General features: G+C 51.7%; 11 protein-coding genes across 11 annotated transcripts; 8 read left to right on the plus strand and 3 right to left on the minus strand.

The window, feature by feature from the left end:
- Positions 1-1,262: 1,262 nt before the first annotated feature.
- PpBr36_03306 (uncharacterized protein) lies at positions 1,263-3,418 on the plus strand (the record flags this gene model as incomplete). Its single annotated transcript, XM_029890479.1, has 4 exons — positions 1,263-1,509; positions 1,606-2,062; positions 2,130-2,981; positions 3,055-3,418. The coding sequence occupies 4 exons, from the start codon at positions 1,263-1,265 to the stop codon at positions 3,416-3,418; spliced, it is 1,920 nt and encodes a 639-aa protein (XP_029753644.1).
- A 1,500-nt stretch (positions 3,419-4,918) lies between these two features.
- Positions 4,919-7,024, plus strand: PpBr36_03307 (uncharacterized protein; the record flags this gene model as incomplete). Its single annotated transcript, XM_029890480.1, has 4 exons — positions 4,919-5,062; positions 5,153-5,257; positions 5,336-6,445; positions 6,530-7,024. 4 exons carry the CDS (start codon positions 4,919-4,921, stop codon positions 7,022-7,024), a joined length of 1,854 nt encoding a protein of 617 aa, XP_029753645.1.
- Positions 7,025-7,674: 650 nt separating this feature from the next.
- On the minus strand, positions 7,675-9,125 carry PpBr36_03308 (uncharacterized protein; the record flags this gene model as incomplete). The annotated part of the gene is made up of 3 exons (XM_029890481.1): positions 7,675-8,256; positions 8,326-8,715; positions 8,838-9,125. 3 exons carry the CDS (start codon positions 9,123-9,125, stop codon positions 7,675-7,677), a joined length of 1,260 nt encoding a protein of 419 aa, XP_029753636.1.
- Positions 9,126-10,356: 1,231 nt separating this feature from the next.
- PpBr36_03309 (uncharacterized protein) lies at positions 10,357-11,450 on the minus strand (the record flags this gene model as incomplete). Its single annotated transcript, XM_029890482.1, has 3 exons — positions 10,357-10,665; positions 10,691-10,892; positions 11,359-11,450. 3 exons carry the CDS (start codon positions 11,448-11,450, stop codon positions 10,357-10,359), a joined length of 603 nt encoding a protein of 200 aa, XP_029753637.1.
- PpBr36_03310 (uncharacterized protein) lies at positions 10,397-12,476 on the plus strand (the record flags this gene model as incomplete). The annotated part of the gene is made up of 2 exons (XM_029890483.1): positions 10,397-10,901; positions 11,320-12,476. 2 exons carry the CDS (start codon positions 10,397-10,399, stop codon positions 12,474-12,476), a joined length of 1,662 nt encoding a protein of 553 aa, XP_029752805.1.
- Positions 12,477-13,271: 795 nt separating this feature from the next.
- On the plus strand, positions 13,272-14,029 carry PpBr36_03311 (uncharacterized protein; the record flags this gene model as incomplete). Its single annotated transcript, XM_029890484.1, has 3 exons — positions 13,272-13,299; positions 13,462-13,514; positions 13,628-14,029. 3 exons carry the CDS (start codon positions 13,272-13,274, stop codon positions 14,027-14,029), a joined length of 483 nt encoding a protein of 160 aa, XP_029752804.1.
- Positions 14,030-14,681: 652 nt separating this feature from the next.
- Positions 14,682-15,169, plus strand: PpBr36_03312 (uncharacterized protein; the record flags this gene model as incomplete). The annotated part of the gene is made up of 3 exons (XM_029890485.1): positions 14,682-14,712; positions 14,803-14,927; positions 15,065-15,169. 3 exons carry the CDS (start codon positions 14,682-14,684, stop codon positions 15,167-15,169), a joined length of 261 nt encoding a protein of 86 aa, XP_029752803.1.
- Positions 15,170-16,113: 944 nt separating this feature from the next.
- On the plus strand, positions 16,114-17,054 carry PpBr36_03313 (uncharacterized protein; the record flags this gene model as incomplete). The annotated part of the gene is made up of 6 exons (XM_029890486.1): positions 16,114-16,134; positions 16,212-16,311; positions 16,396-16,570; positions 16,653-16,698; positions 16,768-16,831; positions 16,897-17,054. The coding sequence occupies 6 exons, from the start codon at positions 16,114-16,116 to the stop codon at positions 17,052-17,054; spliced, it is 564 nt and encodes a 187-aa protein (XP_029752802.1).
- Positions 17,055-17,565: 511 nt separating this feature from the next.
- Positions 17,566-18,572, plus strand: PpBr36_03314 (uncharacterized protein; the record flags this gene model as incomplete). Its single annotated transcript, XM_029890487.1, has 3 exons — positions 17,566-17,627; positions 17,717-18,051; positions 18,205-18,572. 3 exons carry the CDS (start codon positions 17,566-17,568, stop codon positions 18,570-18,572), a joined length of 765 nt encoding a protein of 254 aa, XP_029752809.1.
- Positions 18,573-20,429: 1,857 nt separating this feature from the next.
- Positions 20,430-22,131, plus strand: PpBr36_03315 (uncharacterized protein; the record flags this gene model as incomplete). The annotated part of the gene is made up of 5 exons (XM_029890488.1): positions 20,430-20,542; positions 20,705-20,837; positions 20,939-21,005; positions 21,098-21,412; positions 21,512-22,131. 5 exons carry the CDS (start codon positions 20,430-20,432, stop codon positions 22,129-22,131), a joined length of 1,248 nt encoding a protein of 415 aa, XP_029752808.1.
- Positions 22,132-23,937: 1,806 nt separating this feature from the next.
- On the minus strand, positions 23,938-24,807 carry PpBr36_03316 (uncharacterized protein; the record flags this gene model as incomplete). The annotated part of the gene is made up of 2 exons (XM_029890489.1): positions 23,938-24,629; positions 24,696-24,807. The coding sequence occupies 2 exons, from the start codon at positions 24,805-24,807 to the stop codon at positions 23,938-23,940; spliced, it is 804 nt and encodes a 267-aa protein (XP_029752807.1).
- Positions 24,808-27,729: the final 2,922 nt, after the last annotated feature.

The raw sequence follows: 27,729 nt of genomic DNA on the forward strand, positions 1-27,729 counted from the left end.
CAACACCCACCGGTCACTTAGATCGGGCGTATCCTTCCTTTTCCATACAGGCCAGCCTCGATCCTGTCGACTACACTGCGACGCCTGACTATTGTTGCCAGTAACGGAAACATTAACAGCTTGGTTTGGTGGTCGCACAAAAGACTCCATGTCAGTACCGTCGACATGTAACCCAATCAATCAATCGATCAATCAGAATTGAACTTTCACAACTCTACCCCGCACGAATGCTATCGCGCAGCTCTTGGCAGTGGTCAATTACACGGTACCGGGATGGCAAGCAAGGGCATGATTGATTAGAGGTTCCTTTCTTTTTTTTTTTTTTTTTTTTTTTTTCTTTCTCTGGCTGTTAGTCGCAGGAGCCATCACCCGGCGGCTTGGTTAAAACTTCTCAAACCATACCAAGATACCAAGTAACGGAGTGATGCTTGACACCTTCCAGATTTGACACTTCATTACCTGAGGCCAAGGCAAGCGGCATACCAAGAACAGAAGGCTTGGGAGGTGCGAGAAAAAAAAAAAAAAAAAAGAAAAGCTTACTCGTCGCCACGGCGCCTTATCAATTAGTGGCTTGTCGGCCACAATTTGCTCGCTTTCTTTGTCTGGATTTCTCCCCATGATTCGAGTTAGGTCTAGGTTCTCTCTTCAGTCAAGAGTGCAACTTGGTGTTTGACTAGGTGCCTTATCAACTTATCAACTTATCAATTCATCAAAATAGCGACTGATCACTTAACCAACATCCCCCCTTAAGCTATTCCAAGCCTCATACAACGTTCCATCCCTGGCAGCTCGAGAACCAGAATCTGGATGGGTGCTGTACATCTTACATCGGAGCAGTGATAGGTGGTACAGCCACTATCTATCAGAATACCCATAAAACGTCCCTCTTGGCACTTTCTCACGCGACGACCGTTTTCATGTTCTTTTGGGCAAAGATTCCGATTTCGTCTGCACTTCCATGTCCCGCCAAGATGCAAGAATGTAACCCAATCCACCCAACACCAGTGCTTCAGTGATACGGCAAGCGGCAACCGGGTGGCGGGTATGGCATTGGCGTGTAGCACCACGTCTGGTACAAAACCCATCGACACCGGCTGTTTTCATCTCATGTGCCACTTGCTTTCTTGAGATCCTCTTAATCTGCATGAGCACATAGGAAGCAAGAGGTCGTCGTCAGATCTGGAAAAGGCGACTTCCTAACAAACACTTTGTGTCTTGAAGTGAAGCCAGTGCAGTGCAAACAAGCAGGATTGTCTCTCAAAATGTCGACGGCTCCGGAGCTCGACTTGGTCGAGGCGGCCAGGGCGCATGCGCCTAGCATGGCCAAAGAAGGCATGACTACTAAGGAATCATCCGAGTCCCTCAGGGCCGTCGATGGCGAGATTTATCCCACGGAGGAGGAGTTCGCAACTCTCCGCCGTGTTCATGGCAAAGTCAGCTGGTTGATCTACACTATTGGTCTGGTTGAAATGTGCGAGCGTTTTGCGTACTATGGTACCACCGCTGTCTGTAAGTGCTGACTTTGAGAGGTTGACAAACTTGTACCAGTTGATCGCGTACACAGTTATATATATACTAATCTCCACATGTTTCTCTTCTCCGCAGTCGTCAACTTCATTGCCTATCCTCTCCCTGAAGGCTCAACAACTGGGGCTGGAGGCACTGACAGGCAGGCTGGTGCCTTGGGTCTTGGCCAACAGGCATCCACCTCCTTGACGCTTTTCAACTCCTTCTGGTCCTACTTCATGCCGCTCCTGGGTGGCTACCTTGCCGATACTTACTGGGGCCGTTTCATGACCATCCAATATGCCATTGTCCTCGCCACCGTTGGTCACATCTTGATCATTGTGGCTGCCATTCCGTCCGTTATCACCAACCCCAGCGGCGCACTCGGCGCCTTCATCGTCGGCATTCTTTTCTTCGGCACTGGAGTCGGCTGGTTCAAGGCCAACATCTCACCGCTGATTGCTGAACAATACGAGATGCAACACCCCCGCGCCGTCGTCCAGACCCTACCTTCTGGCGAACGCGTCATTGTTGACCCAGTTGTCACGATTTCCAGGTATGTTGCGGCTGAAGAAGTAGTCCCGAGTGTCTAGAGCGCTAACCAGTAATAATTGATTTGTCAGAATCTACATGCGTTACTACTTCTTGGTCAACGTCGGCGCCCTCGTTGGACAGATCAGCATGGTGTACGCCGAGAAGTATGTTGGCTTCTGGCTGTCGTACTTGCTCCCCACTCTGTTGTTCTTCTTTTGTCCCATCATCATGATCATCAGCCGCAAGAGCTATGCCAAGCGTCCGCCTACCGGGTCTGTTCTCGGCAACATGGCCAAGCTGGTTGCATTTGGCATCAAGAAGGGCTCTATTACAGAGCTGAACAAGGACGTCTTCTGGGACCGTATCAAGCCCAGCCGTGTCACTGGTGCTGACCGGCCCAAATTTATGGACACCATTGACGATGCTTGGGTTGACGAGGTTCGCCGAGGCCTATCTGCCTGCTATGTGTTTGCCTTCTTGCCCATCTTCTGGCTGGCCTACAACCAGATGAGCAACAACATGATCAACCAGGCCGCCACGATGCGCCTCGATGGCATTCCGAACGATGTCGTCACCAACCTGAACCCCTTTTCGCTCCTTATCTTGATTCCTATCTGCGACAAGCTGATTTACCCGGCCCTCGCCAAGGCCGGCCTCCGCTTCACTCCCATCAAGAAGATTGCGTTGGGATTTGCCTCGGCTGCGCTTTCAATGGTCATCGCTGCCATCATTCAGCACTTCATCTATGTCCAGTCTCCCTGCGGCTACAGTGCCTCTGACTGTATCGACCCACCCAACCCCCCTGACTTGAGTGTCTGGATCCAAACGCCCGCCTACGTCTTGATTGCTCTGTCCGAAGTTTTCGCATCCATCACTGGTCTTGAGTACGCCTTCACCAAGGCACCGCGGAACATGAGGGGGATGGTTACTGGTGTTTTCTGGTAAGCTTCTTTTTTGTCATCCCCTGAGTTTTCGCCAAAGAGATTGGGAGAGTCTGACCGAATTGCCCATCAGGCTCGTCAATTCAATCAGCGCCGCCCTTGGCTTCGCGTTTGTCGGACTTGCTACAGATCCACTTCTCGTCTGGCTGTACACCACCGTTGCCATCGTCAGTGCGGTCGGCGGCATTGCTTTCTGGTTCTGCTTCCGCAAGCTTGACAAGCAAGAGGATGAGCTTAACGCCCTTCCCGAATCGAACTACAAGGGGCGCCACCATGATGGCCCCATGGACGTTGAGAAGAGAGTGATGGATGACGAAGCCCCGACATCCGCGCCTGCTGCTAAATCTGCCCTTGCGCCCGGCACTGCATCTGGAGCGGCCACCGATGTCGACGCCGTCAACCCCGTCGAGGTCGACAGCACCGAGAAGCGCCAATAGAAGACGGGATGACGTTGCATTTCGAAGTTGGCCGGTCCTGATCGATCTCTTTGGCTTCATTTCGCTTTTTGATGCTCTTATCTGTGGCCTGAACACTCGTATCTCTCAGGGGTGACATTCCGGGCATTGACCGTCGTTAGTCTAGTGTCTTTGACCTGGCACGTTGATTGTTGTAAAAGAGTTCTGCTCGCTTGAGAATTATACCCCGAATACCCAATCTTTAACAGCGTTTTGTTTGACTGTTTCTTCGTTCTATACTCGAATGTTTCTGTAGGATTGCGTTTTCTGCTCGTGTCGCACCCTCCAGTGGTTTATTGAAACTGGCGCGCTTCACTTCCACTGAATCTTTGATGAGACAAACCCTACCTGATTGAAAGTTATGGACTCTATGGAGCATCATCAGTGGCCTATTCAAGGCTAGAGAGATAGATACTCGGGACACGAGCCAGATGCATCACACAGCCCTTACGCAGGGGTTTCACGTCTCACTGTATATGCGAGGGTGACTTATAGATCATTACCTCTGAGCATCTCGACAGCCCTTCTAGCCTGTCACGCCAAAAAGGGCAGAAGGCCCAACCCCATTTACTCATTTTATTTCGGACAGAACCCGCTGCTTGGTTTGTTGAGAAAAAGACGCAGACCCATCTGATTCTTTGAAAGTTGGTAGTTACTCGCTCGAACCGGCGAAAAGACTAGCCAACAGTAACCAAAAATGGAAACATACGGTTTCCTGGGAACCACGGGATTCCAGCCTGGAGGGCGGGCACCAGAAACTCAGTACCTCGACTCAAAGGGTCCTCCCAAGCCGCTTGGCTAGACGCTAGCGCAGGTACAACCCGATCCCGGCAATCTCAGGAACGGCCATTGCTGTCCCACTAGGGCCACGACTGGCGGTTTCAAACCATGCCGTTGATTGTCCTATCTGGAGGCCGGTGCCCAATGCGCTCCTCCCCAACTTTGCTGCTAACAGAGTCCCGCCCCGGGCAGGGCATGTGTTTAGATTTGGATTTGATTACGGCCTAGCCGTGCAGCCAGGGTTTTTCCTTACCAGGATTAGAGGGGGGGAAATGGGTGTCGTCACTTTGGCCTGTTTTGCAGCGTCGCGCCAACATGGGAGCTAGAGATATTCTAGCGCTGGTTGTGTTATATTGCTTGCAGCGAACCGTGCCAAAATAACAAAATGGTTTATTTACCGCCGGCGGGATGCACTAACATCCTAATAATAGTCCATGTTCCTCCCCAATCCTTTGCAGGAGCGTAAGCTTCCTTTTGCAGCCTTGGAAGTGTCGTTCTTTTCTCTTTTGTCCTTTTGTTCTCTTTCTGTATACCAATATCTTTCATTCTTGCCTTTACGATAGCGGACTCGACCGGACCGGGATTCCGAAGGCCGGGGATGATTGTCTGAACGTCGACTGCAGTGCCGAGCACAAATCACCACGCCCTTGCGCGCCGAGATCGACGACGGAAACAACGGAGACGACACATACAGAAAACAAAATGGAGGATAGGGGTGGTGAGATGTTTCTGGTGGCGGTCATTTTTCTTGGGCTGTGCTGGTCCGCAGTCCTGCTGCGGATTTACTGTCGGGCCTTTGTGATAAGATCTCTGGGAACCGACGACCAGCTCATGATTTTGACCCTGGTGAGTACGAAACACTCCAGGAACATAAGCCAGACTGCGTTGGACGGAATGGATCTCAACTGACCCTCTCGTGTGCTTATCGTATGTTAGGTCATATTCACCTGTTACCTGGGACTACAGATCCAAGCGGTGCATTATGGCGCTGGCCAACACAGAATCGATCTAGATCCGCAGAACTATTCCAGAGCCTTGGAGGTCAGTTGTTCTCGGGTGTGTGAATTTGCGGATGGTGACTTGCAATATTGATTCTGAACATCTTCCCTTGTTCATCAGCTCATGTATGTGTCGCAAATTCTCTACATCGCGAGCACATGTATACTCAAACTCTCGGTCGGCTTCTTCCTCCTGCGAATCTCGGTCAAGTCTGGTCATGTCTGGGCCGTACGAATACTCATGCTGGTCAGTCTCCTGTTTGGAGTCAGCTACCTGATGGTCGTCGCCATGCAGTGCCTACCGGTCACAGTCTTCTGGGAGATTTCACCTCGCGACCCATACCAGTGTCTACCCCAGAATGTGCTGTTAGTCTTGACATATTGCGGCTCGGCAATCAACGGCCTGACGGACTGGGGATTCGGCATCCTACCATTCTTCATCGTATGGTCCCTCAGCTTGCCATTGAAGTCTCGCATCCTGGTCATCGCCATCCTTTCATTCGCCATGGTTGGATGTTCGGCAACAATCGTGCGTGCGCGCCACATCCCGCGCCTGTTGGAAGCAGATGACTTTTTGTTCGCAACGGCCGACGTGGCAATATGGTCGACGGTTGAGCCTGGCATCGGAATCACGGCTGCGTCCATCGCCACTTTGCGCCCGCTGTGGGATCTCGTCTGCTTCCGCATGGGGCTGAGGTCGGAAGGACCTCGTACGAATCTCTGGTTGGACAAGCTCCCCGAGGACAAGACCGGGGGACTAGAGGCTGCATCTAGAGGGAAAAGTGCCGACAATAAGTTGTCTATTTGTTCGGGCGGCCAGGGTGACCCTGATGATAAGTTGGTCGTCAAGGTGGATGCGGCGTCTTCTATAAACTCGGACGCCAAGGATAAAAGCAGCGACTCCTCTAACAAAAACTACACCCACTATGTATCGTCTTCATCGAACGACGGCAGCGACGATGCAAACGTGGCTGATACGGACAAACAAAGGACCAAGGGCAAGGATTCTGAGGGCAAGCGGAAGCGCTTCCTCTTTGCATCCCCCTCCATGCTCGGGTTGCAGGTTGTGCCGCAGGGCGTAATGTTGAACACGACCATCCACCCGCACCGCAAGAGCATGGCCGCGAAAAGCTATAGCGCCCAAATGGATGATGTGTACGAGGATATGGTTCATCAGATGAGCGACGCCTTTGGCAACACGGCGTCCAGGCCGGGTTCGGTTGGCATACCGGTAAGCCTTGGATGATTGAAACTGTTGAGAAACGTTGCACTGGGGAAAAAAGCTAACATGAAAACTAACCTTGCTCATCAACAGCGCGACCCGCTCACTTTGAGTACTGCACAAACCCAAGAGGACGACGATGACGACGCCGGGTCCGCCTTCTCGGACGCGCCCAGACTGGACTGGAAAACGCCTCGAATCTCGCGGTTCTCCTTGGGCAACTACTGGCTCGGGCGGATTAGTTACTGGGGAGGCGGCCGCGGCAGGCTCAGCAGGATCGACAGCTACGCGGCCCCGCTGCAGAGGCGCGGCACGCAGCGGTCACAGAGGTCACAGAGGTCACAGCGATCGCAGCGATCACGAAACACGCTAAACCGCGAAAACAGCCACAGCAGCCGGCACCTGAAGCCCGGGCGAATGCCAAGCTGGACCAGCAGCAGGCGGTCCGCGGCGAGCATCAATACAGGCCCCCTGCCGGCGCCGCCGATCGAGCCGGTACCGGAGATGCCTCTGCGCTTCTTGAAGAAGACGGAGAGCAGTAGAGACGATGTTAATGATGGTGGCGGAGGTAGTAGCGGCAAGGATTGAAAGAGGACCGATTTCACGATATAATTACTGGTTATAAAGCGGCGTTTGGGAAAATGGACAAAGAAAGGGGTGAAAATGGGACGTGTGCATTTTATTTTGTTTCTTATGTTCTCTGAAGCGTGTGGTACAACATGAATAGTAGCGATTGTGCGCACAGGCAATTCAGAACTGCCATGTTTTTATCCAAGAATTTATGGTGAAAGGAACTAACTGGATGGCAAGGAAATCAGAACCGAGAGATCGGATGAAATCGGAATTGGGTGCTAATCAATTATAGTCAGTACTGTAGTTGCTGTTCATGACGTGCTATGTAAACACAACACGACCGACTTCAGGCAGGTGCAACAGCGCCCCGGCTGCCTATTTTCTTGTGGAGTACAGTACGTACACAGCCCTGTAACTGACGGACCCAAAAAAAAAAAAAAAAAAAAAAAAAAAACTTTCAAACCTTTTAACCACTGCCAGAACGTGTACTGATTGGTTCCTCAACCAAACCTCGCCTCAATTCCTTCCAAAGGCGAAAATGAGAACACCCCATGCGACAAACAGCTGCTGCCATGCCCAATCCCCCGAATTCACAATCTACCTTCGATCCTTGCTAGCCAGCCGACATTGCGGTTAAAAATGACCACTGTTCTACTCCTACCCATTCAGGCACCGGTGATGACATAAATCTCTCCAGACGAGTCGCTCGAGACGTAGAGCCTCCCCTTGGTGTCAAAGGCCAAACCGACAGGCCTGAAGCAAGCACCCGGGCAGGCGCCGACGTTTGTGTTCTCCATGACCGGGATCGAAGCCGTCTTGCTCGTGGCGCTCTCTCTGGGCTGACCCGTAGCGGGATCAAAGTCGACGCGCATGACGCGGTAGCCGTCGGCCGGGTTCCTGTTCCAGCTGCCGTGGAACGCAATGTAGGCCGCGGTGGCGTTGGCGTTGAAGGCCATGTCGAGCGGCGCCGTATGCGCGGGGAAGTGGAGGCGGCCCTTGGCGCGCCGGGCGCAGTCGCTCGCCTGTGGCACCCCATCGGGCATGAACAGGTCGCCCACCTGGAGGTTGTTGCCGAGCTGCTGCGTGTCCCACGCCGGCACGCATGACGGGTAGCCGAAGTTGAGCCCCTTTTGCGCGTTGGACGTGTCGTTCAGTTTGCCGTGGAAGGCGAGGCGCTCGGCTGGGTTCTCGTTGTGCACGTCTCGGCCGCCCAGCCGTATGTCGTCCATTTGGTTTTCTACCGAGAACTTTTTTGTTTTTTGCTTTGTGTTAGCGCCTTGAAAGGTCTCCTCCATCAGGACCAAAACACCACTTACCACGTTGCCGCTGACATGATCCTCGGCCATCCCCACCACGTTCCGCAAACCCCAGCCGAGTACCTCACCACCGGTAGTGTATTGCACTGGGGCTGCAGTAACTTGCTTGAGGCTGAACGTCTTGATCATGGATCGACCAGGTGTCTGCGACGTGGTTTGTGTATCGACGTTTGCCTGGGAGCCTCGGGCAACAAGAAGAACATCCGGGTTCAGCTTGGAGACCAAAATGGCTCGGGTCGGGTGTGTGCCCTGGATGCTCATTCCTGTGATGATTGCCTTCCCGGCGCCGACGGTGCCAGCAGTCGCATTATATGGGAAAGCTGTCACGCTGGCCAAGCTGGAAGTGTACAAGGTCTTTCCGTCTGCGCTGAGATCGATGCCATGGTTGGTCTGATCCGTACTGTTAACTGACTTGATATATTATCTCGTATTCCCCCCACCAAAAAAAAAAAAAAAAAAAAAAAAAAGTCGATTTTCATAGGCAGCCAATCGGGAACAGGAGGTATACTTACAGACTGGGCCGGGGTCAGTGCAGTGTTGGACGAGACGCAAACATTGCCGCCCTGCTCCGTCAAGACCAGGCGTCGCACTGTTGCGGTGCCACCTTCAGCTACCAGAAGATTCCCAGCAGAGTCAATCCGTATGTGACGGGGACTTCTCAGGCCTGTCGCAATCACGCGCACTTGGTAACCTGGGCCCATCTTGGGCTGGAACCTGGACGTGACAGCCGCGCAGTTCTGGGCCGCTGCCTCTGCCACCACTAGCCACATCAGGGCCGCGCTCGAAATGAAGGAATGCATGCTGGAAGTAGAATCCTTGAGTTGAGAGGCTGGACTGCAAGGCTAAGGGGTCTGGTGTTGCTTTGAAACGGACTATAGCTCGAAGATTTGCTGCAACGCAGTTCCAGGAAAAGGGACAGCGACTTGGAACCGTGGCTCGTTCAGGGGCAAGCCCACGGTTTATTCATTCAGCCTTGAGCATATATTTCACTCGTTATCATCAACCTCTTGCCAATATGTATTCTACGTCACTTTTTGATTGCAAGGCTTCACTGCCGATAGCATCTTTAATTGCGGAAGGTCGCATCGGGGAGTCAAGTCCCGGAGGGTGTAGTCGGGTTCCTCGTTCCAAAGTCTGTGAGTTCCTGAAACTTGGTACCGCCCCGTCGTCGTCCTGTATGGGCAATGGTCGGGAAAAATATAGAGATTAGCCAGCTGGTTGGGTCTTGGCATTATATCGCGGCAATATGGACAGTCGCACAGAATTTGGAGATCTGCCGTTCGGCATTGTTAACAGAGTCTGCTCTGCACGCGTGGCGATCAGAGCGGTTTTGGACCATCACTGGTCACAAAATAAGCCTGGCTGGTCCCCAGCCGTCCAAAATGTTGGAAGCGGCCGTGGTCCTGGCCTGGTGGACAAGATGTTCACGAAAAGAGACTGATGATCGGCGTCTAAAAGAGCACGTACGATGATGTGTGCATGTATGCAACGTTGGATTCCAACTGTGTATAATAAAACAAAAATTCATCGGGTTAGAAGCAACCGATAGGTCCTGGGCGATTTTTTTTGTCACAGAAACGCGCAAAATCTAGACGGTTCGCAGCCATGCAAGGGTAACAGGGCTTCAATTTTGGTCTTAGGGTGGCTGACTATAGAACTCGTGCCCAGGTTGTTAAGGCCGTTGCTTCAGCTGCTGGCTTGGCTGGGTGCTCTGCTGTCAGACGCAAAAAACAGTACTCAAAAAGAGAAGTGTTTTTTTTTTTTTTTTTTTTTTTTTTTTTTTTTTTTTTTTTTTTTTCTTTCTTTCTCATAACCACCACAGGTGCAAGACTGTGAAAATTTCGAAAAAGTTTTGCTGTCAATTCTGTTTAGAATTCCTTCAATTGCGGCAACCGCATGTTGATGATATTTTAATCATTGGTCTCGTTATCGGACTCATGGATTGAAGGGAATGCGACTAGGTCGCTCCTACGGATACTTGTCTCTGGCATCCCGGAGTCTTTGTTACCAGAGAGCTCCCCTTGGCTTGACTCAAACACAATCAAGCTTTTTTTTGTGGGGGTCCTCCCTCATGACCGATATGCCGAGGACTACTCGACAGACCAGAGCCAAGGCGGTCACGGCAGCCTCGGCAGCCTCGGCGAAAGCAAAAGCACTAGCCGCAACAATCGACGCATCCCCCGCTGCAAATACCACCATACCAGCACCATCATCATCCGCACCTCCTTCGCCGCCGACTCTGCTCTTCCGCGACGCGGCCGCGTGGGAGTCGTGGCTTGAGGAGAACCACAAGGGCACCGAGGGCCTCGGGGTGGTGTGGCTCAAGATCGGCAAGAAGAACTGCCCGGAACGGACCGTGACTTACGACGAGGCGGTCGAGCTGGCCCTGTGCTTTGGCTGGATAGACGGGCAGCGCAAGGCCCTGGACGAGCACTACTTCGTCCAGCGGTTTACCCCGCGCCGCAGGAAGAGCGTCTGGTCCAAACGCAACGTCGCGCGAGTCGGGGTCCTCCAGAAGGCCGGGAGGATGCGTCCAGCGGGCCAGGTCGAGGTCGATGCCGCCATTGCTGATCGTCGTTGGGATAAGGCTTATTGATAATATTGATCGGAGGAGATATGAACAATCTGATCAACTGGTTGCTTATCGCAAAAAGAAGTAAAGTTATTCGATATTGTTGTTGGGAAACTGTTGCAGGTTGTATTTACCGAAGTCACTGGTATTAGTCATAGACGGGAGCTTTCGTCTTTTGGCTGTGTTTTCTAGTGCAACAGAAACGCTTCCCCTGATCAACCAAACAGTAATCAATCATGCTTTTGCGTCCCACAACGAACAGCCCAACCCAGACTAGACTTGAGAGACTTTGGGGTGTTTCTGTGCAACTGTACTTTACAATTACCTACAAAGGAAGGCACAACTGGTTCTTTTTTTTTCCCCCTCTCTTGCTAAATGGTCAGCAAGCTAGCAAATAACAACTCAATCTCAATCTTAATTAGTCCTTCACCTGAAGATGACATCAAACTCGAAGCCCTTACTTGGCGATGTACTCGTCACCGGAGGATGCGGCTTCCTGGGCTACTACATTGTCCGCCAGTTGCTCGAGGATAATGAATGTGGTGCTGTCCATGTGCTAGATCGCGACACCACCCACAACCGCATCGACGGGGTGAATTATGTCAAAGCTAGCATCACCGACGAGGAAAAAGTGCGGGCGCTCGTCATAAATGACCTACGCCCCCGAGTTATTTTTCACTGCGCATCGCCCAACTTCAGCTACCCTACCCCCAGCGCAGGGAAAAACGATCAACACTCCAGCAACGTCGGGGGCACTGAGATACTGCTCAAGGCCGCCAAAGACAGCCCGCACACGGAGGCTTTTGTGTTCACGTCAAGCGTGGATATGTACTCGGGCGCACCGCACCACAACGCCGACGAAACCCAGCCCACCTGGCAGGATGACGATTGGAGCCCTGGCATGGATGCATATCGTCAGAGCAAAGCCATCGCGACAAGGCGAGTGATGGCAGCAAACGTCGGCGATGGGACCGGGCCCGGCAACCTCAAGACTGTGTCTCTGGTTTTGGGGCACATGTATGGAGTCCGTGACTCTCAGCTTACACGGGCTGTGCTCGACAGTTACGCCTCGGAGGGCGTGCCGCTGGTGATGATCGGCAAGGGAGAGAACATGATCAGCGTCGTGTCTTCCAAGAACGCGGCGACGGCGCACCTACTCGCCGCGAAAGCCCTCATCGACCCGTCGCGTGCCAACGGCCAAGTCGCGGGGGAGACGTTCAACGTGGTCGAGGACCCGCCCATCTTGTTCTGGCACCACATGCGGACGCTCTGGAAAGCGGCGAGGGGAGAGGCCGCAGTGAAGCAAGCCTGGACGATACCAGGATGGGTGATGGAGTTGGTTGCCTTTTGCGTCGAATGGGTTCTTCGCGTCTTTACGCTTGGATACGTGAGGCCGCCGACCGTGTTGAGTAGTACTTCGGTAAGCTATGTTTTGTACTCTCACACCTATGACTCTCGCAAGCTTAGGGATGTGCTTGGATTCCATCCCAAGTCCTCAGATCACGACAGGATCATTGATGAGGCGGTCAAGTGGGAGTTCCAGAGGAGGGAAGAGCTGAAAGGGAGGAAACAAGAGTAGTATCACATGAATTGGTATAATTTTTACCCCCCAATCGCTTTGCAGCCAGGTATGGCAATACATTGAATGAGAAAAAAAAAAACTCTGAACAAAACATGCAACACCAAGGATTCTCCAGTGGTTTACTACCCTGGGTACTAGTTTGGGCCCCAAAATATTTTGGGTAGTTGAGTAGGAGCCATCAACAGGTCTTGGACCCGAAATCCTCCGAAACAAAAAAAGACTGCAGGTTTTTGCATGCTCTTCAGGGAAGGGACGGCTTAGTTTCTACCTTCTATCCGTACCTACCTTACCCAAGGTAGACAAGCACATCTCGAAGACTCGTATTCGATCGAAGTTTTAAGTAGGCTACTACAGGATTCGAAAACGAGTAAGAAACTTAACTACTTTTACGTTCTGTGTTCGGCCCAAAAATACTCGAGGCTTTTTGCCTTGCTGCTATGCTAACAAAGAGACTTTGTTTATTCAGACGAGCAGCAGACAGCTATCATTGACTAGCTTTTCTCTCCGAAGCCCTGGAGTATTCACAAAACCCCGTGCCAGGATCCACCACCATCCACCAGTAGGTGGCTTGCAACCAGCCTGCGATTTCAAGAGTGGTTAGATAGAGCGAGCCGTCCCCGTGCCCGAGTGGTCCACGTAAGTGGGCTGGGCAAAAAGGCCGGAAGATAGAGTCCCATTTACCTTTGTTACCAGAAAATTGTGTTTTCGGATACCATAACCGGTGCCGGGAAGATGGTGATCCTCCAGGTGAAGCCTGATCATATTCAAAGGGGCTGGGATTCTGTCACACTTATGAAAACGACCATAATCATCATGGAATGTGAGTTTGTTTAGCTCATATGCTGTCCAGTCTCCGCCGCACATGTGTCTTCATGTGCGTCAAAGAGCCTCGATGCCCTCATCTATTGCCACCTCCGGAATATTGGTTCCTACTCACTCGAAAGTATCCTGATACTGGGCAACAACTCTTCCCAGCACAAAGTCCCAGCGCACCTGGCTAGGCAAGAAGCGTTGCCGCTGCTCAAGTACGCCACCGTAGCGTTACCGTGTCACTTGTGCAATCTGGAAGCGAAGAGACAGGCCTGCTTGCCAACACCCTAGCGAGAAAGCTCCTCTCGTTTGAGAAGGTGACAAACTTCATGGCCTAGGTCCAGGTCCTCAATGCAAACTCGGACTCCAAGTGGAACACTTACCCGTGCTACGCGGCACCCCTCTACTACGCTGAACCGTTTGGCCTCAACGGCCATGCGAAGCCCTGTCGCAGGATCGTGGTAAGACTAGTGTCAACATTCTCGCTGGTGGCCGACATCTCAATCTCGACGCGCCAAGAAGTCGCTTCGGCGGCATACCACTCCGCGCAACTGCCATCTCAGGTCATGTGGAAAGCATTGCGGCGCTCCTACGGCACGGGACTGACCCGGGACGGGCCGAGTTCAAGGGAATCACACACCTGGACAGCGCCATGTCCCAGGGCGACGCCGGGGTCGTTTGGCTTGTGCAGTCCGCAAGCGCGCCCGCCGAGGGGAGATGCGACCGGATGGAAAGGCTGATAGCAGTGAAATGGGCCCGGCTCAGACAGCGTAACGAGATGGTAAGACTCATGGAGTTAGGAGCAAAGTTCCCGCCAGACGCGCATTCGAGGTCCGGGGGTCATGCAACGACTACTTCCCGGATTCACGACCAGGGATCCAGCCTCTCCTCTTCCCTCATTGTATGTATGAAGTGGGCGATCACCTGCTCCAAACCACCGTCGTTCGCGCCAAAGGCATCGGTTCTAGGTGAATACTTGCAAAGTTCTAGGGGTTGGGAACTGAACCGATCGTTGGGTTTTTGAGACCTGGAGAATAGTAACTAGGAGTGACAAAATAAAATGCGTTCCAGTTGTTGAAAGTCGCCGATTCTACATGGTATATATATGGACTTTGCCAATTGACAAGTTAGCGGCCCTAAAAACATCTACTTGGGCGCAATGTCCAGGTGCTCAACTCGGCACGGCTTTAAGAAGCAACTGAACTCGCAGAACAGCGACAAGTACCGACATGAGCGACACGTGATTGGTCATGTGATACCAAAGCAGCTCCGTGCAGCGGTGGAGCTCTCTCGGCTCACGTCTCAAGGCTGAACCTCAAGGATGCAACCAGTCCGCAACTAGTAATCAAGAAACAGCAATTGACCACTCAGCACAGTCAATTGCACCTCAAAATGGGACACCCCGTAGAAGAACCGCCTCGCAGTATGCTTACGACCGTTCTCTCTCAATCTTGACCGACCTTGACCGCGTCGCCATGGCTTGTGGTGCGCGCATGCTAACAAACACAACCAGAGGCGACCCGCGAGGAGATGCGTGATGCCATGCTCCCATTGGCATACCGAGACAACTGCGCGAACCTCTTGATTCCCCTCAACCGATGCCGAAAGGACACGTACTACCTGCCATGGAAGTGCGAGGTACGTCCACGAGCGCCCCAGAGAAAATCCTATTTCGCCGAACCGTTCCGACGATTCCATTTTCCCGCTCCACTGCTACTCTTCCCAGGCGACTCACAACTGCGTTCATCGACTGACATGGCAAATGAAAAAAATAGAACGAGAGGCACAGCTACGAGAAGTGCCAGTACGACGAGTTCAAGCTTCGGGTGAAGAAGATGGACGAGCTCCGCGAGGCCAAGGGCGGTGCCAGGAGTAACTAAAGGTGGCCTGAACCTGAAACGAGGGCGCGAGGGAGTGGATGGGATTGCGTACGAGCTCGCCCCGGTGAGCGTTGTAAATATACCTACGGGGCAGGATAGACGGTTGCTCCGGGACACGGCCAGCAATCCAAATATCGATTTGTCGGCACCGGAAAGTTACTACTCGAACGCACCGTGCGAGATCATGTGGAAGACGGGTCAGCTTGGTGCATGGCAGCAGGTTTATGTGCGACAGCACCTCCTCGAAGGACACTTGACGAACGTCCTTTCAAAGGCAGAAGGGTCGTTCGATGCAGTCCAAGAGAGCCTGGGTGGTCAAGTTATCCTGTGAGTATTCATATCCCTGATTTGCCGTATGTTCATGTGGTGTGCCTTGAGCATAATGAGCTCAAACTTGCTGCATTGGAAACTTCGAATAGCATCTTTCTGGGTGTATTTGGCACGTGGAGTGACCTAGGTGACCTCTATGGTCCCTTCATACTTGGATCCCAAACAAGGTCATTTTTACATTATCCTTTCCCTTTTATTCTGTGTTTTCTCGGTCACAAAGATTTGAATTTCCTTGTGAGAAGGATTGGCCGGTTTGTATTCTCAAGGCGAACAAATCTGCATCGATGCGTCCAGACATTATCACAGGAGTCTGCAGCTTGCAGCTTATGAGCACATCCCAGTTGGATTCCTTTGATGTGTCACGTGGCAGTCATGAACAATACTACCGTCATGCTGTTAGGTAAGCAATCCATGGTCGCGCTTGGTTCTCTCCGCCCACATTTAGAGGGGCAAAACCGGGAGTCAGACCACCCCGCGCCCTGCAGCGCGACAACTGTGTCTTGACTTGACTTGCCCAGACGATTTATCATTCAACCAACGCTTTGTCTTGAAATTCCTTGCACCTGCTAGCTACGTGGATCTCGACTCCAACCGCCCAATAGTCGTCCGTCAATATGCCTAAGAATAAGGGAAAGGTATACAAACAGCATTCATGTCAAAAATTCGGCTCGATTCGACTCTTGACTGACCATTTGTTTTTGATGCGCAACAGGGAGGAAAGAACCGAAGGAGAGGAAAGAATGAGAACGACAACCTGAAGCGCGAGATGCCTCGCGTGACCATGGTCGACTCAGAGAACGAGCCCTGGAATGGTGTGTTTTGCTTGACACGCGATAGCCCCTATCGATACGCACTCCGAGACGATTGTTAACGTGATGATTCCACCCGCCTTCCAGAGTACGCCACCATAGTTTCAGCCAAGGGCGGCGGTAGCTTCAAGGGCATCTGCTACATCCACAAACAACACATGGCCGACTTCAACGTGCCAACAAGCACCGCTCCCGACAAGGAGGGCTTCTACGTCACTGAGAGGCATCTTCAGATCCGTGGAAAGCTCCGAAAGAAGCAATGGTACGAGGCGACAGACCATCGTTGACATGCGCGGGGCATATGGATACACATAATGGGGCATCTCGCTGATTCAGGAACACAGGGTGCAAGCCGGTGACTTGGTCCTTATGCAGGTTTGGCCTAATGAGGTATGCGGCGATTCTTGATCCTGGCTTGAGATTTCTGAGAACATTACTGACGTGGTAATGGTGGGAAAGCGACACAAGGGCAGTATCGTCGAGCGCTATCCATCCGACGAGGCCAGAAAGATTAAGGAAGAGCGTAAGTGGTTCGCAAGCACCGGGATGTTTATTGATGTAGTGCTAATAATTCATCAATCTCAATAGACGAGCTGCCGAGCTACGTCAGGATCAACGAGACGGATGTTGGAGGAGAGAACAGGGACGACGATGACGGATTCGAGTTTGCTGAGGTTGCAGGAGAGGACTCGGAAGAGGATTCATCAGACGATGGCAAGGGACCGATCGACATTGATGATATTTGAAAATGTAGACGCAACGCAGGCTTATGGATTCGGAAGAAGGAAGTTTCATTACTGCCACAGACTCCAAAAGAATTGAAAATTTGTACTCGATTTTGGCTGCTGTGTTTGCCTTGAAAAATTGGTCTCGGTTCAATGCTAAAAACCTGGAGCAAAAGTGCATAGGAAAAGTCACAACTGAATGATACGATTCTTAGCCACATCCGCCACCACATACTTTCAATACTTTCTTTTGTCTTCATTTTCACAATAAATGTTGTAGATCAGAGTTGGGGTGCAGTTGTTGCCTAGGGTCTATTTCTAGCTTGCCTTGCCTAGGTACCTAGACATCGCCAGCTCAGAGACCCGTTGCCAGCCGTGTAGATCCTAGCCCCTGTCGTCATTGCACCCCACCAATGTCGAAAAAAAAACAACCCCCGCTTGAAAGACTGGCGGTACGGCTACGGTTGGTAGGAGGCACGCACTTACGTAGTAGTTTTGTTCGAGTTCGGCAGCGACACCGACTGCCCTGGACATGACAAGTTCAACTACAGGTCCCTTTTGTATACGGTTGAGGGACCGCCGACCGAATAATCAGTCTGGCAGCGGTGGTTGAAAAACTTGGTCGCCTTATCTTTTTTATTTATTTGTTTTTCTTTCTCTACCTCTTTTATCAGGTAACACAGGGCGGCACCTTTACCTTGCATACCTTACCTACCTAACCACAAGCCCATCAGCCGAGTCACGCCCGGACAAGGCATGCGCCGGACCAATAACGACAGGGCAACGCCCTCCCCACGCAGCGGAGTGTTTGCACGCATGCCAGTGCGGCTTCCCACAACCTCGTCAACACCGCCAACGCCGACATCGACAGAGTCTGCGATGCCGGAAAAGGTCTCTGTGCTATTCTGCTGCCTGGGCAACATTTGCCGGTCGACAATGGCCGAAGGCGTCTTCCGCGACATGACTGCAAAGGCGCCCTACAAGGACCGGGTCGGGAGGGTAGACTCGTGCGGCACAGGTTCGTCACCATTTTGCTACAGATAGCCGGGCGATACGGCCTTTCCCGTCTCTTTTTTTTTTTCTCCCTCGCCTATCCCGACATGCCACAGATGTTGCGACAGTCATCTGACAAAATGCTGCACCGCGGGGTTACAACGACAACGAAAAACAGGCGCGTATCACACAGGCGACAGCCCGGACGACCGGACAATGGCGACGTTGGAGGCGCACGGAATCACAGACTACCAGCACGCGGCGCGCAAAGTTTCGCTCAAGGACTTTGACACGTTCGACTACATCTTCGCCATGGACCGGTCCAACCTGTCGGACCTGGAGCGGCTGAAGCGCAGCAAGCCCGACGCAAAGGCCAAGGTCATGCTCTTTGGCGAGTTCTCGGGCACGGGCAAGGCCGAGATAGTCAACGACCCTTACTACGGTGGCCACCAGGGGTTCGAAAAGGCCTACGAGCAGGCGACACGGTTTTCAAAGAACTTCCTAAAGGACAGGTTTCCTGGAGTGGAGGTCGAGTCGGAGAGCTAGACCCTTTTGAAGCTGCTCATGGTTGAAAGAGGTCCAAAAAAAAAAAAAAAAGAAAGAAAAAAAAAAAAGAAAATTTGTAACCACATACTTAAAAACACCCATGACACAAACCCCTCTCCTTCTGTAGAGCAGACCCTGGGAGAATACAGGATAGCACGTGATAGAGACGAGCAGGTCATAGATGATAATGTTTACACTTTGCTTCTGCTGTTGCTGGCCCCCAAAAAAGCCGGGCCGTCACCCGCATGCATGCCATGGGGCGGGCGGGCATGGCAGTAATGCCAGGATATAACGTCAGCCCTCTAATGAGGTGGAGGGGCCAAGATCATGAATGGATTAGATGGCCATGGGATGACATGGGGGCGAAGCCCATTTGTCAGACCACCCGATCAACTGTTGGACTGCCTTGACTTCAGCATACCCTTTTTCTGATGTTGCTTTTTGTTTTCATCAAATCAGGTTCGATGTTGATAGTTTCATTTATCATAAGTCTTCTGAGCCTCTGGAGGGAGTAAGACGGCAAGACTTGGTCGGGGCGCCCAGCTTATACGACGTTGCACACTACCTATCATACATTACTCCATCATTACCACGCTGCTACTTCGTCCCTAGGGTAAGTAAGCTTTGCTACCTGAGAAATGTACCCACCGTTGCTGAGCCTTGCCCCTGGATAACTGAGGCTAGCTCTCACCCTCCGTGTCATGCCAAATTACAAATTAATTGGTCAGTAAGCAGGCGGGCTTCTATGGATAAGGGGCGATGCGATCAAGACACGCATAAAAGGTATCTTGATGTAACGGGTAAGGATGGTCGATTAAAGACCATGAGACTAGGCACTAATATTCAAAAGGCGCTTTTGAGTAATTACCATAAAAATTGTGCATTTTCTCGAGTGGGCGTGCTGCGGCTTGTGATGCCTGAAATAGAGATTTTGTTTTTTTTTTTTTTCGCGCGCTGGTATTGGTGGTGGCATCTCCAAATCTGGCTCACTGTGGCTTGGGTAGGAATATCGCGCGCGGCTACAGAGATTTGATGTATGTGCGATGCGGCTGCCTTGCCCTTGCGGCAGGTGCCTAAGTACAGGAACCTAGGTTGCGATTGGGGGTTTTCCAGGAACAGGTGGGTTCCCTTCATCGGGCCGTTTGTCACTCGCCACGTTGTTTTTAGCTGCGAGATACCTCCTACAGCCGGAGAGCCTCGCCAGGGATAGCGGGGGGACCCCTCCACCTGCGGGGGACTCTTGGGCCAAGGTCCCCGCCTCCACCCTGGCAGGTCAGCAACACAACACTTTGCAACGGACGCGAGACTACGATTTGCATTGCTTGGATTTGCCCCTCAGCTCTAGTTAGTGCTAGTGTAGTTCTCTCTCATGGGGGTGGTTCGGGCAAAGGCTAAAATTGAATACCTTACCTCTCTCGACCTCTCCAGGCCCATTCTATCCCCTTATTAGTCCTCTTGAGACCTTTAAACTGGAGGCGAGCTCCTCCTGCCTTGTCTCACATACCTGCCGAATATATGCTGTGGCTTTCGCTTCATATATTGTGCTGCTTTGTCCTTTGTTCAACGTTGCCTGATCTCTAAGGACTGTTTTCTTTTTCCTCCGTTTCTCTCTCTCTCTCACTCTCTCTCTTCCCCCAGTCAACATTAAGACGGGTCTGCTGAGTCTCTTTATTTCGCGCGCCGCTTGCATTACCCCTGAAAGGCCGAGCTTCCCCGCCCCCTCGCACCTCTTTGCGACGCACAATCGTTCACGTCCTTTTGCCTGTCACCTCCGCTGGGTGACCTGACCACTTCCCGACAAAACTCATTTAGCCAACAGCACCAAACTGCACAGTAAACGAGGCAACCACAGCAATCATGTCGGATCTCCAGGGTCGCAAAATATTCAAGGTGTTCAACCAGGATTTTATCGTGGACGAACGTTACACTGTCACCAAGGAACTCGGTCAGGGAGCCTACGGCATTGTGTGGTACGACTTTCTCCTGTCTTAATCCTCCACTTTTTTTTTCCTTTTAGTTTTCATCGCGCCGCCGCAATCCCCAGAACCCAATGGCGCAAGCCTCTGTTGCGCTTCTACTACTCTCTGGCAGATCTGGTTGACATCTGACACTTTACGGTTTCCACTTTCTAGCGCCGCCGTTAACAACCAGACGACCGAGGGTGTTGCCATCAAAAAGGTCACCAATGTTTTCAGCAAGAAAATCCTGGCCAAGCGCGCCTTGCGCGAGATCAAGCTGCTGCAGCATTTCCGTGGCCACCGTAACGTCAGTTCTCATGATTACCTGCGCTTGATGCTGTCAATCAGTCCGCGCGTATCATCCCTGGTCTAGCTAGACGACTGTTGACACGCATTCATGCGCCTTAGATTACCTGTCTCTATGACATGGACATACCCCGCCCAGATAACTTCAACGAGACCTATCTCTATGAAGGTATGCGCCCGCCTTATTGCTGCATAACAACTGAGCCGGCAATGAGGACGTGTATGTATATGGATCCTGCTAACATCTTGATTTTCATATAGAGCTGATGGAGTGCGATCTGGCTGCCATTATCCGATCAGGCCAGCCCTTGACCGATGCGCACTTCCAGTCTTTTATCTACCAAATTCTCTGCGGCCTCAAGTACATACACTCAGCCAATGTGTTGCACCGTGATTTGAAACCCGGAAACTTGCTCGTCAATGCGGATTGCGAGCTGAAGATTTGCGACTTTGGTCTGGCGCGTGGCTTTTCGGTGGACCCTGAGGAGAACGCTGGTTACATGACTGAATACGTGGCTACCCGATGGTACCGTGCACCTGAGATTATGTTGAGCTTCCAGAGCTACACAAAAGCCAGTACGTATTCTTTCTGGATTAGCCCATTGGCTGGCAGAGTCAGGAAGCGCATATTTGTTGCGCTGGTGGTCTTGTAGCCGTGACTAACTTTCTCTGCAGTCGATGTGTGGTCGGTTGGATGCATCTTGGCAGAGCTGCTAGGAGGTCGGCCCTTCTTCAAGGGTCGTGATTACGTCGATCAGCTCAACCAGATCCTTCATATTCTCGGCACACCAAACGAGGAGACCCTCTCGCGAATTGGATCCCCGAGGGCCCAGGAGTACGTCCGTAACCTGCCTTTTATGGCCAAGAAGCCTTTCCCGACGCTCTTCCCCAACGCCAACCCCGACGCGCTGGACCTCCTCGACCGCATGCTGGCGTTCGACCCCTCATCCCGTATCTCGGTCGAACAGGCACTCGAGCACCCGTACCTCCACATCTGGCACGACGCCTCTGACGAGCCCGACTGCCCGACCACCTTCAATTTCGACTTTGAGATAGTCGAGGACGTCGGCGAGATGCGCAAGATGATCCTGGACGAGGTCTACCGCTTCCGCCAGCTCGTGCGCACAGCCCCTGGCGCTGGTGGCCACGGTGCACCCCACGCTCCGCAAGTGCCGATCCCTGCAGGTGCCGGTCAGGGTCAATGGAAGGCCGAGGATCCACGCCCGCAAGAATATGTTGGTCAGATGAATGACTTGGAGGCTGAGCTCGCGGGTGGTCTGGATCAGAGGAGGTGAGTGGGTCTCTGTATGGGCAAGGTAGGAGATACTGCTGGTGGCAGATATGACCTTTTTATTTTTTTCTCATATCTCTTTTTTTATATTTTTTTCATCTATTTAAGAAAACGGTGGCAAACTGGTAGCCTATCTATTTATTTAGCCTGCTTTGGGTCTACACATCTTGTTTGATTTCTGTTCAGCAGCGAAACAAATTCCTGGTTAGGTGCTCTAAGGAGTCAAGAGTCGTTTCCTTTTTTTCTTTCTATTTCTTGAACGTCTCTCACATATCGAATTCGGTGGGTTTCAAAGTACACGCAAAGATGAGATTATAGCCACAATGAGAAAAACAGGCCCCGTCAGGGTATTCCTCGTTCTTACTACGGAAGTCAATGACGGAACAGCAAGCAGTAAGTATCAGGAGGCCATGATGTCTTTTGTTTTATGATGCGAAACAAGGTGGGATAGGACTACTAGAAATGATTGCGCTGGTTGAGAAACGAAAATGGATTATCCTGGGGCAACATGCGCACCTTCGACATTCACTCTAACTGGCGACCGCTCCTCTTAACAGTCTACTTGGATTTCACCGCGGCCAAAAACAAAACACATGCCCTGTTTTTTTTTTTTTTTTTTTTTTTTCTCTCTCTTTTTTTTTTCGTCCCAACCCAGCAGTCATTTTAACTCGTGGTTTTCCTCCTCGGAACTGATCCCGCGAGACGAGCCATCCGAATCGCAACTTCGGCAATCAGAGCCGAGGACCTAGATGTCGTCTTACTCGAGCAACTCGCCCATCATAAAACCAAACAACCAAGTTCTAATCTAGACCCTGCAGGGGTGGGATGTTTTTTTTTTCTTTCCCCAAGCAAAGCACCAGTTCTCTCCTCTCCCCCTCCCCATCTCGTCTTGCAAATGACAGCGCAACCCTGTCCGGCCACGGTGAACAAACCAGCCAGGGCCCGGGAGGGGAGAAAAACCAAAAAAAAAAAAAAAGGGGGGGAGGGGGGTTGGTGGGAGAGGCTGGCCGTACCTCGTTCTGCGTGTGGCATGTCGCGCTCTCGCGACGCTTTCTGCCGCTGCGGGAAAAGTGTATTTGGAGAGTGAGGGAGGGGAAAGATGCCCCGAGGGGGGGTGTGTGTGTGTGTGTGCCGTGTCCCTCGCTGAATATGCTCAGTTGGCGATGGCCGGTCCCGGAGCTTCTTGAGATGCTAGCTGGTTTGGGCCTTGTCATGTCGATCATCCGATTGCAATCTGGAACTTGAGCGTCAAAGGTTGGTATTGTTCACCCGAGTTAGGAACAAATGTCTTGTTCATTCTGGTAGCCTCGCCCGAGATAAGACGTCAAGTTCCACGAGGGGGGGAAGACTAACCAGATTATTCCTCACAAACTACTGGACATGGGAGGCGAATTTTATCAAGATAAAAAGAAAATAGTCAATTTTTAAAACTAAAATTCCACACACCCTGGGCTATCAAGGGTTGGGTATATCCGAATCCGAAACACAGAAAAAATAACCGGTCGTAACAAAAGAACAAAAGACATATAATGCCATCCCAGATGAAAGAAATGTATAATTGCTGATCGCGTTAGTGGGGTACGCGAAGACCAGCAATGCTTGATCCGAATGTGAAAGAAGAAGAGTTGAAAAATGTATATGTGAGCGAGAGACGAAGAAAGTGAAGGCGGTGAAAAAAAGAGACGCCGACGCCACATTAGATGGTTTTTAGGGGGTGTGTGCTTTTTAATCATGTGCACATATTACTGAAGCAGACGAACAAGAGAATAGTGAGAAACTGCAGCCAAGATCGGCATTAGTTTCTCCCTTCTTACTCGGCGTAGAACCAATAAAAGGCAGTGTACGGCACACTGGCAACGGGCACGGTACCCTCCTTGCTGCAGGCCTCGCCGACACCACCGGCGGTGATGACGCGGTAGACCTGGGAGGTGGCACCGGTGTTGCCAAGACCCTTGCCGTTGTCGTTAAGCAGGAGCCACTTTACGGCACCGGTGTTGAGGATGCCACGGTCAGAGTTGGCAGGGACGTCGACAGACTGCTTGAGACCAACGGAGAAGCGCAGGTTCTTGGTGGACAGGTCAAAGGTCGGGTTGCTGGCGGCGTCAAAGAAGTGGTGACCAAGGAACTTGAGGGGAGCACCGTTAGGCTGGGGCAGGTCGGCCGGGGCGATGAAGGGGTTCTCAACGACGGCGCCGTAGGACGAGGGAGGCATGCCGTTGTTGGGCGAGGCGGGTGTGCCAGGGCGGGCGGCCTCGGGGTCCTTCAGGTTGAGGGGAATGTTGGAGCCCCAGAGTGTGTTGTTGGACAGGGCGTTGAAGGCCTCCTGGGACAGGCCAGTGCCAGGAGTGCCGGGGTACAGAGAGGTGACGTCGTACAGGACGGCGAGGGCGCCGGCGGCGACTGGTGTTGCCTTCCCGTCAGCGCAGGTGTAGTTCTGGATACCATGGCCAATGGCAATGGCCTTCAGGGCGCAGCTTGGGTTTGGTGCTGCCAGGTCAACGGCTGTGTGGGTGGGATGAATGTTAGTTCAGTGAATGTGGTGAAAAACTAATAGCGGCGACGACGTACCTCCTGTGGTGGGGAGAGCGGGCACGGGAGCGCCACCGGGCCTGGGCTTGCACGGTGAGGCGGAAACAGAGGCGACGAGCGCGGTAGCGAACAGCAATGTTTTGGAGAACATGGTGATTGTGGGTTATGTGTGGGTTATGTTGTATTTTTTTTATGTTGATAGTATATCAGTAGAGCTTCTTGCTCTTGTTGTTGGTGGTGAATGTTGTAAATGAATAAGCTATGCCAGTTGAAAAGTCTATTTTTATTGTGAATGGCTTCCTGAGCGCAGTAGAAGAAACAAATGCAGTCTAGAATATTTTGTTGCAGAAACGTAAACGGAAGGAAACGACGTTGAAGGAAACCGGTCGCAAGAATGCTGAAGCGTTCGGGATGTTGAGGAACTGAAGATATCCAGAAGAGAGGGAAGAGGTAAGGGTGGGAAGGGATCTTATATCGTTTATGAAATTGTTTCTCTTTACACAAGACCTACAAAGAGCAGATCAAAAAGGTACGGAGTACGCGATATGCCTGTTCTTCCTCCCAGAGGGGGGTGGGGCGCGGAGTGCGTACAGTACAGTCAAGGGCGTAGGTCTATTAAGAACGCAGGCAAGCGAATAGGAGACAAGGTAATAGAACAAGGTAGTGCAGAGACCAGGTTTCCGTAACGGGCCCGCAGTCATTCTCCGGAAAACGCTTGGACAGTGCTGCCATGGGGATGAGGGTACCTCCCTCCCTTCCCTCTCTGTCTTTGTCCCTTGCCCTCTTTGGGTATTATTGCGCAGGGACTGTCTGTCATCGTTGAATGAAAAGGAGGGTCGAGGTGGAGACAAACGAGGGAGGTGTCAAGCCTCAGGGTATCAGGGCAGGCGAGGGGTGTGTATGCCAGGGTGTGGTGCTGCATGCAGCTAAGGTCCCCTTCCTGTGTGAGCTATGTATCCAAGAAACCCCTCTGTTTTCGATATCAGAGCCCGGTGAGATGTGAGATTACTTGGTAGCATAGATACAAAAGGAGGTGATTTTACGGAGAGCAGATGTGTTGAGAAGGGAGATAGATGAACAGCCTTGGAGGTCGGGTTTCGAAGGATGTGGTTCGAAACAAAAAGCGGCACCCAAGAGAAATTGATAAACTGCAAACTAGGAAGCTCCCGTACTAGAGTCTAGGACACCTAGTTAAGAAACCCCTGCAGATGAGGGCACTGCTGAACTGCACTACGTGCTCTGTCGTAGAATGGTAGTAATTATTAGTACACATAATTTGTATCTTATTACGCAGCCCTTTCCATCTTGCCGGTTGCTTTTGCTTTTCTGCACTGCAGATTAACCACGATGCTAGAGCGGCTGGAAACGGACAGGCAGGCCACGGAATCCGGCCGTGGACCCAGTCCTGCTTGTATTTTCCCGCTTCTTACTTTGAAGAAAGTTGAGAGTGAAATAAAAAATCCAGTGTGGGGCACCCCAAGTTTAGCTTGCCCCGCCAGCCTGCGTCTAAATTGGACCAGGGGTGCGTATCTAGGAACAGGGATCTGGTCAGGAACGGGAACTCCCCAGGCAAGATCCAAGTGCAGGTTCAAGGCAAAACGGAGCGTTCCTGCCCGTGTCCAATTTCCTCACATTTTCTGCTGTAAGCAACAGACCGTTTTTCAGATTGACACAACAATAATGAACAGCTTCCCTTGTAAGAAAAAGAGAGTTTGTCCCAATGGTAGGTCTCTGCCTCCAATCTGTAACTGGTGGGTTTTGTGTGCGTCTTGGTCTGATATTTTTGGGAATTGGGTTTTTTTTTTACCCTTTCCATCTGATCAACCTGCCTGTCTTCAATATTGGTCTCGTCCCAGATTTGTTTGGCCGATAATCTCTGGCAAGCCGCTGGACCCAGCCTGGCTTGTTTACAAAGCGGTAGCAGGAAGCGCCCGTCAAATTTGCGCCCGTCAAACTTTTGACGGGCGCGACTGGAAATTGATTGACACTGGCGCCCGCTAGCATTCGATTGGTTTTTGGTTTATTACCCAAAGGGCTGAGCCCCACTTACTATTGCGCCCTTGCGGAGGACGAATACCGGTAATCGATCAAAGAATCCGCAGCGCCCGCCTTGCCGCCTCACACCCCCATCGAACTAGCCCAAAATACTTGTTGTCGAGACCCAAAAACCCACCTTTTTGCAAGTGCGATATTTTTGACCGCTCGGGGTTTTGGTGGAACTCTTGTTTCTTACAGAAGTGTCTTCGTCGCTGAGGTCATAAAGTGCTGATGTAACATGGAATTAATTATCAAGAATAGCATTTAAAAGTGGAGGGGAAAGTTGGGGTCCTCAGATCGCAGAGCCCACTCGGAGAAAATGGCATTTCTTCTGGATAGTAACATTGAGCGGTCGGAAGGCATGTCATCCGGAGGCTGAGCATTTGAGCGTAAGAATTATGGGAGACAATGAAGATTGTGGTGGTTTTGTCAGACAATCGTAAAAATAAAATAAAAGATTCGATAACCAGGTCACGGCTCTACTCTGCTTCGGCTGGATGCCATGTGGCCGCGCCGTTAATTACCCTTTTTTTTTTTTCGAGTAGGACGCCACCGTATTCTGTGGAGGCTTGGGAGGGTACCATTCTTGCCATTCCCAACGCTGCATTCGCCGCAATATCGCCAATATCGCCCCACCATGAAGTGGCTTTAGGGACCCAATTTTGCTGACAGCCTGCCTGATTGGGGCTGCAAGTCCGTTGCGATCTTGTGAACAAATATGGGCACGCAAACACAATTATAGAACGGAAGAGCACGGCAACCTGCAGTATACATACCTGGCCTAGATATGCGTTCACGCCTCCGTTAACAAAATCGCAAGATACAGCACGGCGTTATTTCCGCTTCTCACCACATTCCCATGACGACACTAGAAGAATGTACCTTGCCATGTGTAGGTCGATAATTCAAGGTGCAAGCGTAAGGTTCTTTTTTAAGATTGGCAGTCAAGGTTCCGTGGATCTGGACGAGATCCGCCACCGTTTCTGCCGTGAGAATCTTGCAATATAGCTCGAGTCAACAGCATCCTCCAGCCTAC

This window comes from Pyricularia pennisetigena, chromosome 3, assembly GCF_004337985.1.
Source record: "Pyricularia pennisetigena strain Br36 chromosome 3, whole genome shotgun sequence".
NCBI classification, from domain to species: domain Eukaryota; kingdom Fungi; phylum Ascomycota; class Sordariomycetes; order Magnaporthales; family Pyriculariaceae; genus Pyricularia; species Pyricularia pennisetigena.